This window comes from Pongo abelii, chromosome 3, assembly GCF_028885655.2.
Source record: "Pongo abelii isolate AG06213 chromosome 3, NHGRI_mPonAbe1-v2.0_pri, whole genome shotgun sequence".
Classification (NCBI taxonomy): domain Eukaryota; kingdom Metazoa; phylum Chordata; class Mammalia; order Primates; family Hominidae; genus Pongo; species Pongo abelii.
The window spans coordinates 134,950,161-134,969,625 of NC_071988.2; the positions used below are offsets into that span (position 1 = coordinate 134,950,161).

Genomic DNA, 19,465 nt, shown 5'->3' on the forward strand with positions numbered 1-19,465 from the left:
AACACTGAAGTTTTAGGGTTGTTTTGATGATTAAGTGAAATGTTTGCAAAATGCTTGGCAGAGCAAGTACTCAATAAATACTAGTGAAAATGATGCTTATTATAATAATGTAATTTTTTAATATTGATTCTCAACCTAAGCTTTAGCAAAAGTAGCACTGATTCGCACAAGCAGGACAGAACATAAAAGGTATTGCCATAGCCTGTATCACCAAATAGGAAAAAAATTATGATTAGTAGCAATTTGGTAAAGTTACTATTTATCTGTGTTGCATTAAACTGAAATATTTATCTGGAACTAAAATCTTTTTCACAAATGCCATTTGGGTTCATCTGGTTTAGACTTCTCTTTAAAAATACTATTCTATTAGCCTGGGACTTTATAAAAACAACAAAAATGAATAGGGGAGAATTAAATTCATGGAATTAATGGAACATGGAATGAACTATATACAGTTTTCTAACCAGTTAAATTAGGCACAAATATATATACAAAAATATAACTGTATAGCTAAATGCTTATTATTGACCCGTCATTTAGAAGAAGCAAAAGGTGATGTTTCCATCTGGTTCTGGTTATGTGGCTTTGGATTCTGTACCATCCTGTAATCTCTTTCGATGCATCAGTGCTGGTCCTTGCTCTATACTGGGTAGTGCTGATTCAGATTAGAATTGAGTAACATCTGTCTAATATTTTGAGTACTTAGAATTTTTAGTTTACTTGTTGATATTTGCTCAATGTAAAGTAAATCCAGTAGAGAGTTTTCATCAACTACTTGCCCCCAGCTCTAAAAAATTCATTCTATTTACAATTAGACAGGTTTATGAAGATTTTGAAATGTGACTCTTATTTCATTTTAAAAATGCTGGGAGTAGCTTCATGCAAATTATTTCTATGACTGTCTTATTAGGTACTCTCCACAGTGGTTTAGATTGGAACAGAACACTTCATATTCCGGAAATTCTCTTGAACACTCTCTTTCTATGGCTAAGCAACATGGATTTTAATACCTGACTCCAAGCAGCCACTCCACTCTTCCTAGCTCATCTCAGATAGTAGAATCGCAGCATTTTTTTCTGCCAGTCTGAACTCAGGCACGCTATTTGTTCATCTACTTACTCAAACATGTATTGTGTGTTTACTCAGTGGCAGGCTCTGTCCTAGGTGCTGGGGATGGAGCCGTGCGGAGAGACAAAAACTCTGCTCTCATAAAGCTCACTATCTACAACCTGAGAGAAGAAAAGGCAGTAAGTGATATGGAGGAAAATACAGCAGGGGAGAAGGACAGAGGGGTGGAATGGGAGTGGTGCGTCACTTTAGAGGGGATAGGCAGAAGAAAACCTAAAGAAATTGAGCAAGGAGGCCGTGCACGCTGTGGAGGGAGCACATTTTAGAAGAAGGCTTGACAGGTGAGAGAACTGCACAGAGGGAGTATGCTGGCATGTTCAAGGGCCAGCAAGGAAGCAAGCCTGCCTGGAGTAGAATGAGGGAGGGGAAGCGTAGGAGGAGGTTGGGGAGAGCAGAAAGCAGCATCGGGTCATGTAAGGCCTTGTGGGCTATTTTAAGAACTTTGGGTTTAATTCCAAATGAGCAGAGAAGTGATTAGAGGGTTTTTAGTAGAAGAGTGACATATGCTGATGAGTCTTAATAGTAAGGCTCAGGCTGAAAGGGAACAAGGGCAGAAGCAGGGAACACTTTTGTGATACTTTAGGTGAGAAGTGAGGTGTTTTACAGTAGAACAACAGGCAGGAGAATTGGTTGAGAAGTGGCTGGATTCTAGATGCATTTCAAAGGTACAGCTGATTTTGTTGATGGAGTTAATGTAGGACGAAGGCAAAAGAGAATTCGGCATGAGGGTTGAGGTCACAATGGAAAGAATGAGAGCTGAAGTTTTATTAACTGAGATGGGGAAGACTATGTGAGGAGCAGGTTTGAGGGAATACTCAGCAGGTCAGTTCTGAACATGTTAAGTTTGATTTGTCTGTGTGATATCCAAGATATTGAGTAGGCAGTAGGATATATGAGTTTTCTAGGGTCCAGAAAAAAGATTTTGGCCTGAAGTATACATTTTGGCATACCCAGTATATAGATAGTATTCAAAAGCGTGGTACTGCATGAGGTCACCAAAAGAGAGAGAGTTTATGAAAAATAGAATAGGTTCACGGGCTTGGCCCTGGAGTACTACAATATTTAGAGGTCAGGAAGATGAGAAGCCACCAAGGAGAATGGGAAAGAGTATCCAGGGATGTAGGAGGAAAACCTGAAGAGTGTGATTTCTTAGAAGCCAAGTGAAAACATTATTTTCAGGTGGATGAAATGATAAACTCTGTAAAATGCTGTTGATCCAATAAGCTGAGGAACTGAACAACAGCCTTAGTAATGTGATGGAAACTGGTGACTTGATCAAAGCAATTTTGGTGGAGTGGAGGGGTGAAAGCTGGACTGGAGTTCATTCAATGGATGATGGGCAGACCAAGGACTGCTTCAAGGGTTCTTTCTATAAAAGAAAGAAGAGAATAAGAAAAGTAGCTGGAAGAGGAAGTGGAATCAAGAAGGCTTTCTTTGTAATAGGAAAGAAATAACAGCTTTGTTTTGTTGATGGAAAAATATCAACAGGGAAGGAAAAATAAATAATTTGAGAGAGAGAGAGATGGGAGAATTACTGGATGGTGTCCTTGAGTTGATAAGAAGTGGGGATGGAGCTTGGTGCACAAGTGGAGGGACTGGCTTTTGCTAGAATCGTGGATAGTTCAGGAAAAGGAAAGGTGTATGGGCAGAGGAGCAAGAGGTAGTGTGGGTGCCGTGCTGGGAGCTGGATGTGGGGTGGAAGTTCTAATTGCTTCTGTTTTTTTCAGCGAAATATGATTCTAGGTTATCAGCTGAGAGTAAAGATAGGAGACGAGGGGATGGAGGTAGAGGAGGGAGAAGGTGTGAAATAATAATCCAGGAGAGTGGGAGAGATAGCAATTGAGGGTAAGAAAGTATGATTGGCAGGCAGCATGAAGGGTCTGCTTGAGCATCATGATCAGGAATTTAAAGTGAGTTGAGGTGGCATGTGTGTGTGTTCTTCTGCAGCTACATTCAGACATGAGATCACATGGAGAGTTATATGTAGCCAGGAACGTGGTTTAGCTAAACACATATGGCAGAACTAAAGAAACACAAGGGAACTGAGGATGCGTATAAGATAATGAATAAAATAACTAGATAAAGACTATGCATAGAATTCACACCAAGTGAGGAGATAAGTGGGCACCGTGAAAAGATGAATAGGCTCTAACTATTAAGGATTGAAGGATTTCTGGAGTTGGATGAGTAGATTAGCAAGAGAGTAAGTGGTGTTCAGAGGGTTGGATGCTTAAAATTGAAATACTAGAGGAAGTTTATAATTATTGGAAAGGAAAATGTCTAGAATGTGACCATGGAAATGAGTGGATAAGGTAGAGAAAAGAAGGAATCATTGGCAGAGAGGAATTCAAGAACCTGAAAACCTGGAGTTTTGGAAAAGTCACCTGTGTATATGTAGGAGAAAGTGGCAGTGAGCTAGAAGCTAAAATCTTCAAGGGACAAGGGATGGCATCAAGAGATACAGGCTGATGACATCAGGAGGTTTAAAAAAAGGAGGAAGAAAAATAGTTTAAAAGAGCGGCAAGAAGCAAGAGGCAAAATACAGCTCCCCCAAGTTCGGTGATTAATAGAAATGCGAAATCCAAATACACTGCTTCCCTGAAGTCTATCACTTGAGTAGACTTCAGGGAAGCAGTGTCTTTGGATTCTAGTTAGAGCAAGAAGCTTAAAAGGGATATTTAGAGAACAGATTTAGCCCAGAGTTTTTGCTAATGACTACACCCATGCATTCTAAAGGATCAGCGTGGGAGTTTTGGGAAATGGGAAGTGATAGGAGACAGAATCAGAAAAGGAGGTATACAGAAGTGGAGAGGGATAAGATTTGCAGGGATGATGGTGGAGTTGGTGACTGTCATAAACAGGGATAGAGGATATGATAAGTTTAGCCCAGACAGTCCCAAGCAGATAGCAATGGTGACGTTGTAGAGACTGTCTGGAGAAAGAAGTGGGAGGAATCTATCCAGGAGTCTGTAGAGTTCAGGGGTCCCATCTTGATTGTTGCTGTTGGAGACAAAGAGAGGAAAGATCTTAATGCGAATATGTACTCGCTGCCATTCTTCCAGTATGCACTACAAACACGGGTGGTGTGTGAGATGAGGTGAAGCTGCCATTCCTGCCTAGTCATTTTTCTCCTTGGTTATTTTCTTTGTGCGTTTAAGAATCATCCAGCCCTTTTGCAGTAGCTGAGATTTTGCCAGCTGATGTTCTCATATTCTGTTTTTGTTGCTGATCATTAATTCTTTTATTATTATTATTATTCTTATACTTTAATTTCTGGGATACATGTGCAGAACGTGCAGGTTTGTTATATAGGTATACACTTGCCATGGTGGTTTGCTGCACCCATCAACCCATCATCTACATTAGGTATTTCTCCTAGTGCTATCCCTCCCCTAGGCTCCCACTCCCCAACAGGCCCCGGTGTGTGATGTTTCCCTCCATGTGTCCATGTATTCTCATTGTTCAACTCTCACTTATGAGTGAGATGCAGTGTTTGGTTGTCTGTTCCTGTGTTAATTTGCTGGGAATGATGGTTTCCAGCTTCATCCATGTCCCTGCAAAGGACATGAACTCATCCTTTTTTATGGCTGCATAGTATTCCATGGTGTATATGTGCCACATTTTCTTTATCCAGTCTATCATTGATGGGCATTTGGGTTGGTTCCAAGTCTTTGCTATTGTGAATAGTGCTGCAATAAACATACATGTGCATGTGTCTTTATAGTAGAATGATTTATAATTCTTTGGGTGTGTACCCAGTAATGGGATTGCTGACTCAAATGGTTTGGTTCTAGATCCGGTTCTAGATCCTTGAGGAATTGCCACACTGTCTTCCACAATGGTTGAACTAATTTACACTCCCACCAATACTGTAAAAGTGCTCCTATTTCTCCAAATCCTCTCCAGCATCTGTTTCCTGACTTTTTAGTGATAGCCATTCTAACTGGTGTGAGATGGTATCTTATTGTGGTTTTGATTTGCATTTCTTTAATGACCAGTGATAATAAGCTTTTTTTCATATGTTTGTTGGCCACATAAATGTCTTCTTTTGAGAAGTGTCTGTTCATATCCTTTGCCCACTTTTTGATGGCGTTGTTTTTTTTCTTGTAAATTTGTTTAAGTTTCTTGCAGATGCTGGATATTAGCCCTTTGTCAGATGAACAGATTGCAAATTATTTCCCCATTCTGTAGGTTGCCTATTCACTCTGATGAAAGTTCCTTTCGCTGTGCAGAAGCTCTTTAGTTTAATTAGATCCCATTTGTCAATTTTGGCTTTTGTTGGCATTGCTTTTAGTGTTTTAGTCATGAAGTCTTTGTCCATGCCTGTGTCCTGAATGGTATTCCCTAGGTTTTCTTCTAGGGTTCTTATGGTTTTAGGTCTTACATTTAAATTTTTAATCCATCTTGAGTTAATTTTTGATAAGGTGTAAGGAAGGGGTTCAGTTTCAGTTTTCTGCACATGGCTAGCCAGTTTTCCCAACTCCCAACACCATTTATTAAATAGGGAAGGCACAGCTTGAGCAGACTTAAATGTTCCTGCCTGCCAGCTCTGAAGAGAGCAGTGGATCTCCCAGCACAGCACTCGAGCTCTGCTAAGGGACAGACTGCCTCCTCAAGTGGGTCCCTGACTCCCATGCCTCTTGACTGGGAGACACCTTACAGCAGGAGCTGACAGACACCTCATACAGGAGAGCTCTGGCTGGCATCTGGCGGGTGCCCCTCTGGGATGAACCTTCTAGAGGAAGGAATAGGCAGGAATCTTTGCTGTACTGCAGCCTCTGCTGGTGATACCCAGGCAAACGATGTGGAGTGGACCTCCAGCAAATTCTAGCAGACCTGCAGCACAGAGGCCTGACTGTTAGAAGGAAAACTAACAAACAGAAAGGAATAGCATCAACATCAACAAAAAGGAGGTCCACACAAAAACCCCATTTGAAGGTCAGCAACATCAAAGACCAAAGGTAGGTAAATCCACGAAGATGAGGAAAAACCAGGGCAAAAAGGCTGAAAAAAGATTCTAAACAGTCTTTTCTTCCGTCTGTAGAGGTTTCCCAGTACTTTCCCACCCATCCCTCCCTGCCCTCCTGGATATCTCCCGTCTCTCTCTCTCACTCACTCACTCTCTCTCTCTCTATTGATGATTATAAAGAAGTAAACAAATCCTATGATCTCTAGTCTTTTCAAGGCTTCTTCTCTTATGGAATACATAGAAGAAAAGAAAAAGGAAAACTTATTTTAAAATGGCAACTTCTTCAAATTGGGGATTCTCTTCTTAGAAAGAAAGGAAATTGTGTAGAAGAGAATTCATCAGAATTAAGCAGTGGTTGTCAGATTGATGTGGGCATGATCAGAGCAACTGTCTGTGAATGAACCTGTATATGTGCAAGTGTAGAGCCTCATGTGGCAGTTGTTTTTAGTCCCCATACTCAGTTCATTTTTTACCTTTTTCCTCAGAAATGAAAGGTCTTCAGGGTAGGATAAAAGAGACCAAGATGCAGATGAGCAAGAGCCCATAAAGGCACACCTTGGGGCATAAGGACACTTCCCCATTCCACACCCCACCCCAAACGGTCATTACTTAAAAAAAAAAAGAAAGCTCTTTATGCAGGGTGGAGTGGGCAGAGGGCACAGTTTGAAATAAATCCCTGCACCTTAATGGGTATGCAGTCATTGCTGCAGTCAGTGAAGGCTGTTATTGCCCTTGGGAAAAAGAGAATTTGCAGTGTGCTATTTCCTTTGAGGAATAAAGGAAGACAGCAACAGTGCCCATGGGAGTTAGAGGAGGGAAGCAGGCAGAGAAAACCATTTATCAGAAAGTTGAGAATATAGTTTCTCATCCAAAGTAACCATCAGAAGTTTTTCAAGAGATTTGTTGTTCAAGTTCCCTTGGAATTATAAGTTTGGATGCCAAACTAATGGTCACTTTGGCCCTTTTTAACAACTCTACTTCTAGTGAAATTTTTGTGTCTTAAAAAATGCACTAGTTTCTTATTAACCAATTGTGTCCCCAGCTAGCAATTTTGCAATATGCAGACAGGAAAGCAAGTCCCGCAAACTGGGAACTTGGAACTTTAGCAACACAGGAAATTTGAGGGGTTTACAAAGAAAAGCTTACAGAGTATACAAATATAAACAGGGTTAAAATTAAACTTACCAGGGAGAGACACTATCACTGACTTACATGAACCTATTTCAAAGAATGATTTATAAACTAGAATTTAAGCTTCAGTGTCATATAACGACAGCAGCACAGTGTTGGAAAGAACAAGACCCAGGATTGACACATAATAGATATCCAATTAATATTTGATAAGTGAATGATTGAGTGAGCAGTGGACATTGGGCCAGCCACTTAAATCATTCTGAATCTCAAATTATCCATTCATGAAGTGGGAAATAATAATACCTGTTATATCAAATAATAGTTCATTGCATGCCTATTACATCCTCATCACTGTGCTACAGTGTATGTGTGACATAGTGTGTGTGTATATACATATGTACATATGTATAATCTTCACAGCATACTTCTCTACTTTAAAAAGAGATGATTGAGGCCTCAGATGATACATATGAAAATCAATTGTGTTGTGCACACTCATTTAGGAAACCAAATTATGGCTCTGATGGTTATATTTAGATAGAATTTGGTTAGCAAAGTTAGGCTAGCCACAAATGATTATTTCACCCACATGAGAGTAGCTGGACGGACAAATTCTGGACAAGTACTAACAAGTATATTCCTTTTGATTTTGGCTATAAAGTTTCTAATTAATTGTTATAATTTCTTTTAGATAATTTATAGTCCTATGGGACACAAGAAAGCTTCTAATACTTAGGAAGGTTCTAATCATGCCTCCTTAAGCATCCACTCTGCTTTCTAGATGGAAAGACCCATATATTATCAGGTTCTATTTACAAACCATCTCTTAAGGCAGCATTTCTTCTACTTATAGGGGGAAACTTCTTTTGGTCCCCTAAGAAAATACATCTGTGTGCCTCAGTTTGAGAAAAACTGCATCAAAATTTGAATGTTCCCTTTAAGTGATTCCTTGAAATCAACACAATCAGAAGCATGACCAAGAACAAAAAATTACTAAATGTTAATTAAATATGATTATCCAGATGACCCAGAATATGCTTCTATTAATGTTTTTCAGATTGGCACTAAAATAAACATACAAAATTTAAAAATTGTCATAGAACTCTGAGATCCTTAATAACAAAGGCTATTTAAATTAAATCCTTCCTTCAGAATCTAGTTTCCCCTTGTATGTGTTAATGGTAACCAATTTGGGCCTCAGAGAGTGAATGTCTCCTGATTGTGTTTCCAAAGATGGATATATTTATACCTGACTTGTTCATGCACTGACTTGCATTTGCTGACAAAATGTAGAGTACCTGGACGAATTAAGCAAACTCCTATTTACCTTCATACTGTACACATTATTAATTAGCCCATTTATTGTACAAACATTATCGAAGTGCACCTTTTTTGTGCCAGGTACTATATTAGGTGTAGAGGTTACCAATATTAATAGAATTTGACAATTTCTCATGAAAAAGAAGCCTTGTTGGGAAGATAAACAGGAAACACGCAAATACAATAAATTGGTTAAAAGAACCAAATTTTATGATTGCTCAGAGGAGAAAGTGACTAAGCCAGCTTGTGTGTCTCAGACATACCTGAAATTGATACCAAACACCATTTATAGGAATTATTTTATAATGATGGAAAACAGAGTACCAGGGTGTTATTTAGAAGACTCTGCAAAGCTTTTATTGTCTAATGCTCCCTCCTCTCTCTTCCCACAGAGTCCAGCATGCCAAATTTGGCTTATTTTTAATTAAAATTGTAAAAAATGTGGAGAAGATCAGAAGTCATTGTAATGCTCTAATAATATTACCAAACTTTTATATGGATACCTTGAAATATAGACTTGGTTTCTAGCACAATGTTTAGCATACAGTAAATAGTCAACAAATGTTTTAGTATGTGAATACTTGAATTTAGTTACTATTTACTGAATTTAAGCTATCCCTAGTCTATTAATTTGAAAACTCTGTATCACGTTTTATCCGAGTTTAGTATTTTGTTCAAAAATGTTTCTTTACTTGTGCCTCATTAGAAGCAGGAGGATAGGGCACACACTGGAATACGCTGTGGAATTTCTTTAGTTCTAGCCTCCCTTTTTGCTTCCTTTCCTTCGACGTCCTGCTACCTCTTTCTTCTCAATTCCAATGTCACCGTTGGTGCCTGGAGGCATCTCCACTTCTGGCTGTCTCACTAGAGAATTTCTCTTGTTTCATAGTACATACTCCTTCCCCTGCTTGCCAACCTTGATACATTCTACGTCAGTAGGAGAAAGTTTAGGTTTTTAATGCCCTCTTTTAAGATGGGTTCATTGAAATGTTAAATGAGTCAGTGATAAACATGCAGAACTAAGACCTAGTCTTTTGGACTGTATCTTTAAAAACTTCTAGAAATTATACTCTTATTACTTGTCATCTGATCTTAGAAACACAGAATTTTTTTACTGTAAAAAAAAACTTAAGGGAGAAACCATTCTAAACCCTTTGCTCCATTTTTACTCAGCATTTACTTTTATTTATTTATTTATCTATTTATTTACTTATTTTGAGGCAAGGGGTTTGCTCTGTCACCCAGGCTGGAGTGCAGCCTCAGCTTCCCAAGTAGCTGAGATTACAGGTGCACACCACTGAGGCTGGCTAATTTTTTAGTTTTTATTTTTTGTAGAGATAGGGCTCTCTATGTTGCCAAGGCTGGTCTTGAACTCCTGGGCTCAAGCAATCCTCCCGCCTCGGCCTCCCAAAGTGCTGGGATTGTAAGCGTCAGCCACTGCACCTGCCCAGAATTCACTTTTAAATGCTGAGCTTGGCATGCATTTGACACCATAACATTCTAGAATTCATTTTAATGCTTTTTTTCCTAATTTTGACATATTTGGACATGAAATATCTACAAACCTAAAAGAAATAATTTTTAGAGACAGATATTTTCTATTAAAAAATAGAGCTAATGAGAAGTTGAGGTCTAAAGAAAATAAAATAGGATTATGATGCAGAGGCCATTGGTTTTTGTGTTACGGAGTCCAGGGAGACGAAAAGGGGAGGAGGTTTAAAAGTGCAGTTTCTGAGCCAGAATCACTAGGCAGTTGATAACTCAGAATGTTCAGTTCAGGATTATATGAATTAATGCAATTAATCACTTAGAACAGAACCTGACACAGAAGAATAAACTCTGATACATTTTAGCTATTATTTAAATGATTTGCTGCTCACTTTTAAATTTAATTTTTACATTCCTTTAAACCATGACTATTATAATAAGTAGTTCAAATAATTTTTCTTCTTTGAGCCTTATATAAATGTTTTGTTCTTATACCTGTTAAGCTAACAACTACAGAAATAATTTACCTATATAATCTTATAAAAATTAATTTAACCAAAGAAATGAGAGACCGCATGAAAATGGCATTTACATAGGAGAGTTGAGGCTGGGTGTGGTGGTTCACGCCTGTAATCCCAGCACTTTGGGAGGCCGAGGTGGGAGGATCACCTGAGGTCAGGAGTTTGAGACCATCCTGGCCAACAGGGTGAAACCCCGTCTCTACTAAAAATACCAAAAAAATTAGCTGGGTGTGGTGGCGTGCACCTGTAATACCAACTACTCGGGAGACAGAGGCAGGAGAATCACTTGAACCTGGGAGGTGGAGGTTGCACAGTGAGTCGAGATTGCACCACTGCACTCCAACCTGGACAACAAGAGCAAAACTCCATCTCAAAAAATCAAATAAATAAATAAATAAATAGAGTCGAAATGTTCAGTAGTAAAATTGCAGCTCTTTAAATTATTGACAAGAGTGACTACTAATAAACCAAGCTCCTTTTACCCATCTACTTCCTAGATTTTATTGTAATTCAAAATACTTTTAAAAAATGCATCACTTTTGCATACATTAATACTTTTGCTAGCCTATGTAAACGTATGTTGAACTCAAAAATGCTCAATTCACCTCATCACATTTAGCCAAATCTTAGTGATGGAACATTTGCAGGACTGTGGATGGGGAGAGCAGGAATATATACATGTATTACTGTTTGCATATAACTGGGAAATAATAATACCTTACATTTGTTTTTTACTTCATAAGTTACATGCAGAATTAACCTACATTGTTTGATACTCTTAAATAACTATCTGAGGTAGGCAAGGTAGGACATTTCCCTTTTTTACTATTGAAGAAACGTTAAATCGTATTGTTAGGACTGGAGAGACAGCACGGGAGCTCAGATTTCCTTTTGCCCTGTGCCCATGTTCTTCACTCTGCCACTGTCCCTCTCAGAACCCCAAATGTGGACATGATTTAGCCAATATTCTCAAAATGAAGAATTCTGCTTCATCCCATTGTCAGTCCTTTTATTTGCATCACAACACCCATCTAAAATGAAAATTAAGTTCAGAAAACTCAAATAAGTCTACCAACAAAACCATTTCTTTTCTTTTTTAAAAAATTTTACTTTAAGTTCTGGGATACATGTGCTGAATGTGCAGATTTGTTACATAGGTATACATGTGCTATGGTGGTTTGCCGCACCTATCAACCTGTCATCTAGGTCCAACAAAACCATTTCTAAATGTCCATTATCCTCCCTTAAGTGATCTTTGTGAGTGCCAGTGTTTTATTTATTTGATCTAAAAGGACATCTAGCTTCCCCAAGATGACCTCCTGTCTCAGGTCTTGATTAAACTTCTTTCGCTTTTTTGCAATCCAGAGCATGCCTGCATGTGCACACACACAGACATGTGTGTATAAAAAGTTTCACCAAAACCCCTCAAAATCAACAGAGTCCACCCACAGTGCACTCTATTTTTCTTTATGCTACTTCATGATTTGAACCATGCTGATTAGCAGTCCATTAGATTGAATTTATGACCCGTTTATGCATCGTGACCTACAGTCTGAAATACTGTTTTAGCATTTAATTATTTTAAATAAAAAAGCATGGGTCTGGAAATCAGATAGATCTGAGTTTGAATTTTTTGCTCTTCCTCTTATAAGTTGTACTGATCTTTGAGGCAAATCACTTGACTTCTGAGAATTTTAGTGTCATCATCTGTAAAATATAATAAAATGTGCTGTAATATAATATATGTAAAATGTAAAATATAATAGTGATTCCTATGTCATTAACATTTCTTATTCTTTCATTCATCAAGTATTTATTTCTCAGCATTCATAACCTCTTCATTTTTCTTGATTTTAGTAAGATTCTGAAGACCAATTTTTACAGTTTTTTCTTCTCCCAGGCAAATGCACTACCATATTCAGTGTCATTCTCTATATTTTAGGGATTGCATTATTTAAAAAAACAAACAAACAAAACCCTTGATGGGGCTAGACAGGGAGAAAAGATCAGTGGCCAAAAAAGGGAGCTACCATCCAGGGGCGCTAGACGGAACTCCACTATGGATGAAGTGGAGATCCTGGTGTGGACTATATAGAGTGACATCTTCAAAGTATTCTTATTCCAGCCCGCTTTCACTATGAAATAATCAATAACCTGAACAGCCAAATTCCAAATCTCATTGTAAATATTTTTAAATTAATGAAGGCTTAGTAAATACCACATTAAACTATCATTTGGGAATTTAAAAGAAACCCTTGAAGATCTGAGAATAACTAATAAAACAAATATCCTCTTGGATCACCTACAGTTTGATTTACTTTGTTAAATCAGAAACCTGTGGAGATCAGCCAAGGACACAGTCAGTTCAGTTAAATGTGTCTGACAAAGATGGTGCGTTGTGTGCTTTGCTTTTCCTGATCTTCATAAAAAACTAAATCCTTAATCCCACCACAGTGAATAAGTACCCTTGGTTTAGAGAAGCCGCTGTGGAAGAGAAGAGAAAAGTGCAGATAAAAGATATACGTGTGTAAGGAGTGAGAATGGATAGAGAACATGTAAATGTGTCATTTTCATTTTTAATTTGATTTTTTCTTCATTGTATAGATTATTTCTTTTGCCAATGTCATTTATACTAATGGCACAGTGAAACTGTAGTAATATTTCACAACTATTTGTATCTACATTTATGGCACGTATTTCATCTTGAGAAGAGTTCTTGGCTTGGGGGAATCTTGACACTGAAGTCCATTCAGAGTGGTGGTGAGGACTGAGAGGACGAGTTTCACTTTCCTTCACAATTACTGCCTTTGGATGTGCCCATTTTCTCTCTATCTCTTCTAACCTCTTTCAAAAACTTTCAAGAACTCATGTATTTTAATTGCCTTCTCCAAAATATTTACATTTTCATACAATTAAAGATGTTATATAAGTTAGTTGTACTTTTCTGATATGCAAAAGACTTAGACTGTGAAACTCTTAATTCAACATGTGACGTATGCAAAGCAGGGCAGACAGAGACCTGAAAATTAAATCATTCACAATATATGCTACTGTGTAGTTGATTTTCAGTTGTTTAATAATAAGTATTTGGGAGCCAAATATTTATCGGGACAAAAATTACATAATGTGTCCTTTACTTCTCCCTTAGAGCCTAGCACTGAGAGCTGAGCACTTAGTGGGTACCTAGCAAATGCTTATGGATTAACACATAAATTTGTATTAATTATGAATTTATAATAAGATGAAAAACAGTTTGATGGATGATGATGCAAACATTTAACCTTCATGTAGGTTTAGCCGTATCTTCTTGAATCTGTTCCTCAACTTTTCCAAATGGACTCCTCTGTGGTTTTTCTGTATATGTCAGAAACACTCAGATGGTTCCATGAAAATTTTTATTGGCTGTCTGTTCTACTTGGGGTCATCCACTAGCTTTATATGATCATAGAAAGGCAGTCAATGCGGAAAGTATTTCATAAAATCAGCAAGAGAAATTGTGAATAGAGCTTATTATAAATCTGATTATGAACAAAATGTTAAAATATTGCTTTATAAAATCTGATAGAAGTGCTAAACAAAAAAGATAACTTTGTTTTTTAGGATGATTAATGTGCACATGGTTGTTTCAGTGTAGCATTACCATCTTTTTTTAAAATCTGCCTGATATTTTTAGCCATTTTAATGGTATTATATAGAAATAGCATTATTCTGAAGTTGTGGTATCAAAGATGATATCATGTCTGGAACTCACAGATCTGCAAAGCCCAATATCTTGCTCACAATAAGAGCTCAATAAATATTTGCTGATTGTTTCAAAAAACTAAGTTCGTATTATTTTATCAAAATTAATTTCCAAAAAGTCAGTATCAATGACTTATCAATAGTATCCTGCTTTAGTTGTTTCCCATTTGGTATACAGTATATATAAAATTGAGAGATATTTAAATCAGTGCTAGAAATATAACCTGACACAGTGAAACTGATAGATATGTAGAACATTGCTGGAAGTGAATCTATACCTTGATGCAGCTTCCCCAAATTATAATGTTAAAATTATTCCCTCATAAATTTACATTTCAGTAGAAGACTGTTAGATAGCACATCTCTGAACTAGAAATCTGATCATGTTACATATCATTGTCATGCCTTTTGCCTCTAAATTTGGAGACCCTATCAAGAATATCAGGATTGTCTTTGTTCTCTGACTCTAGCATCATAATAAGATCATTTTATTGACTGATTTCAATTCAGTGGTCAGGAATTAAAAATGAAATATTATTATTACTACTATTAAATGTCACAGTGTAAGAAGGACAGTTTCTATAACCTTCATATTTAGTACAACTTTTTCTTTTTTATATTCTGAGTATGACTCACAGTCATTCTTAGATAAGTACTCTTCTATAACAATCTACATAATGTAAATGATTTCTATATTCCATTTCAATATCCAAAAACATTTATGATTAGCTTCTGAGATTATTTATGAAATAACATTTTGTAGCATTACTTGGGTCTATATGATATGTGTAAAACAGTGTATTTCAATTTGCATGTGAAAAATGTTAAATTATTCAGTATCAATATTAGAATACCGTCTGTATAAGACAAGTGGGCTATGGAAGCTAATAATTGGCACCATGTACCAGCTGCTAAACTGTCACTTTATTTCCATTGCTGTGTTTAAGCCTTACTACTGTGTCAGTTAAAGACTTTAATCCTTGTTTTGAAGATGAAGAAACTAATATTTATTCTATTTTTCAGGTTGAATTAACTTAATATTTTCCTCTTAAAAATTTGTTCTTGATTTTTAAAATCATATTAATTTTCTTCTAAGTTGTTTCCAAATTGTTGGTCAGTATTTTGAGTCACTGAGTAGATAGTTAGAGTGAGTTAGTTATAATATTAATCAAGGTATAACTGTTGTCTATAAATCCCAGGAGATGGGGAGTACATCTTCGTAAGTGTGAATAGCGCTTAGCAGAGTGCTGCTTTGAGATACAAAAGGACTGAAAAAATATAAAGCTGTACATGTTCCAGAAAGTGTACAGAATTTTATTTTGTGCCAGTACAATAAATGGTATAAAATTGTTCTCTTTAAGTCATTTTAAAAATTTAGAGATTTCTTCATTTAAAAAAACTTTGTTGAAATGAAGTTGCCAAAATCCATGTTTCTAATGAATACTTACCTTATTGCCTCTCTGAATCAAAAACACTGAAATTAATCTCTCTTAAATTAATAGATTCAAGATTCTAACGCAAAAAGGAAAAAAAGAAGAGATCAGAGTCTGTCTGTTCTCTGGGTTATATGCTTGAGTAGGATCAGGGCACTATTTCCCTCATTACTTCACTTCTTAAAGCCTTGTTTGTTTCTTCTCTCAGAATGGACTCAACGCTCTCCATCTGGCTGCCAAGGAAGGCCACGTGGGGCTGGTGCAGGAGCTGCTGGGAAGAGGGTCCTCTGTGGACTCTGCCACTAAGGTAATATTTATGCTGGTAGAACTTTTTTCCTTAGAAAAGCGAAAATTATTTAAAGCTTTCCATTTTTATTTATTTTTTTAGACAAGATCTCTTTCTGTTGCCCAGGCAGTAGTGCAGTGGTACAATCATGGCTCACTGAAACCTCCACCTCCTGGGCTCAAGTGACCCTCCCACCTCAGCTGCCTGAGTAGCTGAGACTACAGGTGTGCGCCACCACACTCAGCTAATTAAAAATTTTTTTTTAGTATAAATAAGGTCTTGCTATGTTGCCTTCCTGGGCTCTAGCTATCCTCCTGCCTGAGCCTCCCAAAGTGCTGGGATTATAGGCGTGAACCACCACACCTCACCCACTTAAAGCTTCTTTTCTCTCTTGTACATTTCAGAGGTTGGCTAGAACACCAAGATTCTTAACCTGCAGAATTAAAATTAAAACCCCTCCATTAAACTCTGCAGAGTGAATTGTTTCATTTGAGGACTTACAGGACATGAGTCTGAAAAATCTGTAAACCTAGTTTCTAAAATTTTATCTTTCCCCCTTCGATTCACAAAGACGATGAGATTGACATAATCCTTTGTAGACAATAGCACCTGTTTTCCTATGGTTAATTCATTTTTTAAAAATAAACTGATGTGGGAAACTTCTCTATGGAAATGAACAAGTAATTTTAAATGTATACATTCAGTTTGGTATGAGACTATGCAGAATCCTTTATACTCTAATAGGAAAAGAGATTTTGGGTCATGGATTGAATTGTTAGGGTAATATTAGATTTTATCATCATAATGTGTTTGGTAAGGAAATTGGACTCATTTTTAAAGAAATGCATGGGACGCTTGGTAAACCAGAAACTGTTCCTTGATGCTGCTTTTGCTAAAACATATTTGAACTTTCGAGGGTTCATTTCATAAACAACAGACATTTAAAAAACTATTATCAATGGCAACAGTCTTGGTCTTTTGAAGGTAAAATTTTATTTGGAAAAATACAATGCTAATCAGAGCCAAGCCAGCTGACGAAGCCTTGAGTGTGACAATATGGCTGTGGAAGATGCAGAGAGAGAAGTCAGACACTCTGGTCTCTAGATGGGACACTAGTCTAATCTGGAGTAAACAAACAAACAAAAAAGTACAAGAATAAATTAAAAACATGGCTAGTTAATGTGGATTTCCAACGCCTCATGCATAATTGCCAAAATGTGCATTGGTTCTGCTTGTAGCATAGTAAACAGCAATTATAGCAGAAATTAAAAAACAAAACAAACAACTGTCTGGCAATTCCACAGAAGTAAACATGTGAATTCACTATATGCAATAAATTTCTTACTTTGAACAGAAAGAGGGAGTAAACATTTTTATAAACATTTCTCTCTAGCACATCAAATACATTTTAAACAAATATTTAAAGAATATCTATTTGAAGCTCAGTGCACTGGCTCACATCTGTAATCCCAGCTACTTTGGAGGCTGTAGAGTGAGGAGCACTCACATGAGCCTAGGAGTTTGAGGTTGCCACTGTACAACCCCACCAACATCTATTATTTTTTGTCTTTTTAGTAATAGCCATTCTGACTGGTATGAGATGGTGTATAGTTGCCCAATTTAATATAGTGTATGCATTAAGCCAATTATTTTTGCTTGCTTAAGTTTTTATTACTATTTTTGTTTTTCTTTTCTTCTAAACTCTATTGATATTTTAAAAATTAGGCTTACTTTTAATCATAGATTAGAATTGTAGAATTTCCCAGAAAAGAATCTCATTTAAACAGAAAAAAACTGAGGCCCCCAAATATTAAGTGAGTGGCTAATGCTCCCACAGTGAGCTGGAGGCAGAAAGAGAACTAGAGTCCAAACTTTATGGCTTGGAACCTACTGGTTTCTGTTTTTTTTTCTTTTTGTTATTTATTTTAATCACATCATAGGTATTTTTAATCTCTTGGCCTTTATTTTATTTTCACAAAAGCTTTAAATTATTTTTCATTGGTGTTGGTGTTGCGGCTGGTAAATTTTGATGTAGCAAATGGTAGAAAATCATTGGTACTGTTATGATTTATGTAAAATTTATTTTTCTTATTCCCAACATATTCCCAAGTGCCCTAGTAGCTGCAAATGTAACTATAAGCAGCTCATTTCTCTACCACTAAAAATTCCTAGGTTTCTTTGCAAGGTGAAAGAAACTCAATGTTTCAGTAAGCTTTTTTTTTTTTAGTTAATATTTCTTTGCAGTAGGATTCTTTAGTTGTTGATTAAATTGCATGAATCTCATGAGATATTGACACATACATACACACCCCCCACAAATTTTTGATTCGTTGAAAACACAGTCATTCCGTGTTAACACTAAATCAATATTGTGAAAATAGAAAAGGAAGACACTATATGAGGTGGCCAATTTTTTTTTTTTTTTTGGTGGCAAAAAATAATCTCTTCGTAAGTGGGCTTCTATCTTGATAAATAACAAATTTTAATGGGTTAAAGTGATCAGCAAAGTTGAAAATCCCTGCACATTTTGATTTCTGAACATTTTCTATTTTGTTTCTCCAAAACAGAAGGGAAATACCGCTCTTCACATTGCATCTTTGGCTGGACAAGCAGAAGTTGTCAAAGTTCTTGTTAAGGAAGGAGCCAATATTAATGCGCAGTCTCAGGTATTCCATTCAGATTTTCCCTGATGTGCATACATTTAAATTAGAACAGTTTTGTGAAATTGATTTAATGTGTTTAGCTAGCTGTTCTACTGATAAATTTATTATAAGTGCTTTGTTATTTATTTTAGCCAAATAATTTTATTAACCTTTATAATGAAGCTTATTTTTTCAACATATAATCTCCCTTTTAATGTAACTTAGCACTTGACAAATGTAAGTCTATCATTGTCTCTAAGTATTTTTCAAAAGAATATAAAGTGATTTTTTTCAGAATGACAGTGACATCTGTGAAATATGAATTATTCATGCAAGTTTTGTGTTACTCTATAAAAGTATTCTCTTTCCGTAAATTTAAAATATTCTTGAAAGATTTACATTCCAGTGGAAAATCTGCCATAAGGTGGGAATAACACTACTTTGGTCACTTTATACCCCTAATGTGAGCTTTACTATTAATAAATAGGAAATGTATGATTTTAAAATGAAATTAAGAAAAAATTAAACAATAATTATTTAATCAAAATTATACTATGAGCTTGATCCCTTTTTTTTTTCTGGTGGAAAAGGGGAGAAAATGTTGTTTTGCCCAAAGTTTTACTCTTGATATCTATTATATCATGTACGCATGTGGGGATTGAGAAATATATCTTTGCAATAAAATTCATTCTCTCTGTTTTTAGGGTTTTCTCTTTTGCCTTTCTGATAACGCAGACTATATCATGGAGGATATTAGCAAAATAAGCCAGCTCTGTTCCATCTATTCTTTGGGATAACCTCAC

The 19,465-nt window shown here is 36.5% G+C and overlaps 1 protein-coding gene across 39 annotated transcripts in view; it reads left to right on the top strand.

The window, feature by feature from the left end:
- ANK2 (ankyrin 2) overlaps positions 1-19,465 on the top strand; it is a 683,465-nt gene that overhangs the window by 481,545 nt on the left and 182,455 nt on the right. For all 39 annotated transcript variants that reach the window (XM_054554375.2, XM_063723590.1, XM_063723596.1 and 36 more), the window contains 2 exons: positions 15,943-16,041; positions 18,588-18,686. In XM_054554375.2, the coding sequence (XP_054410350.1) occupies positions 15,943-16,041; positions 18,588-18,686 (198 nt within the window). The remainder of the gene's footprint in view (positions 1-15,942; positions 16,042-18,587; positions 18,687-19,465) is intronic.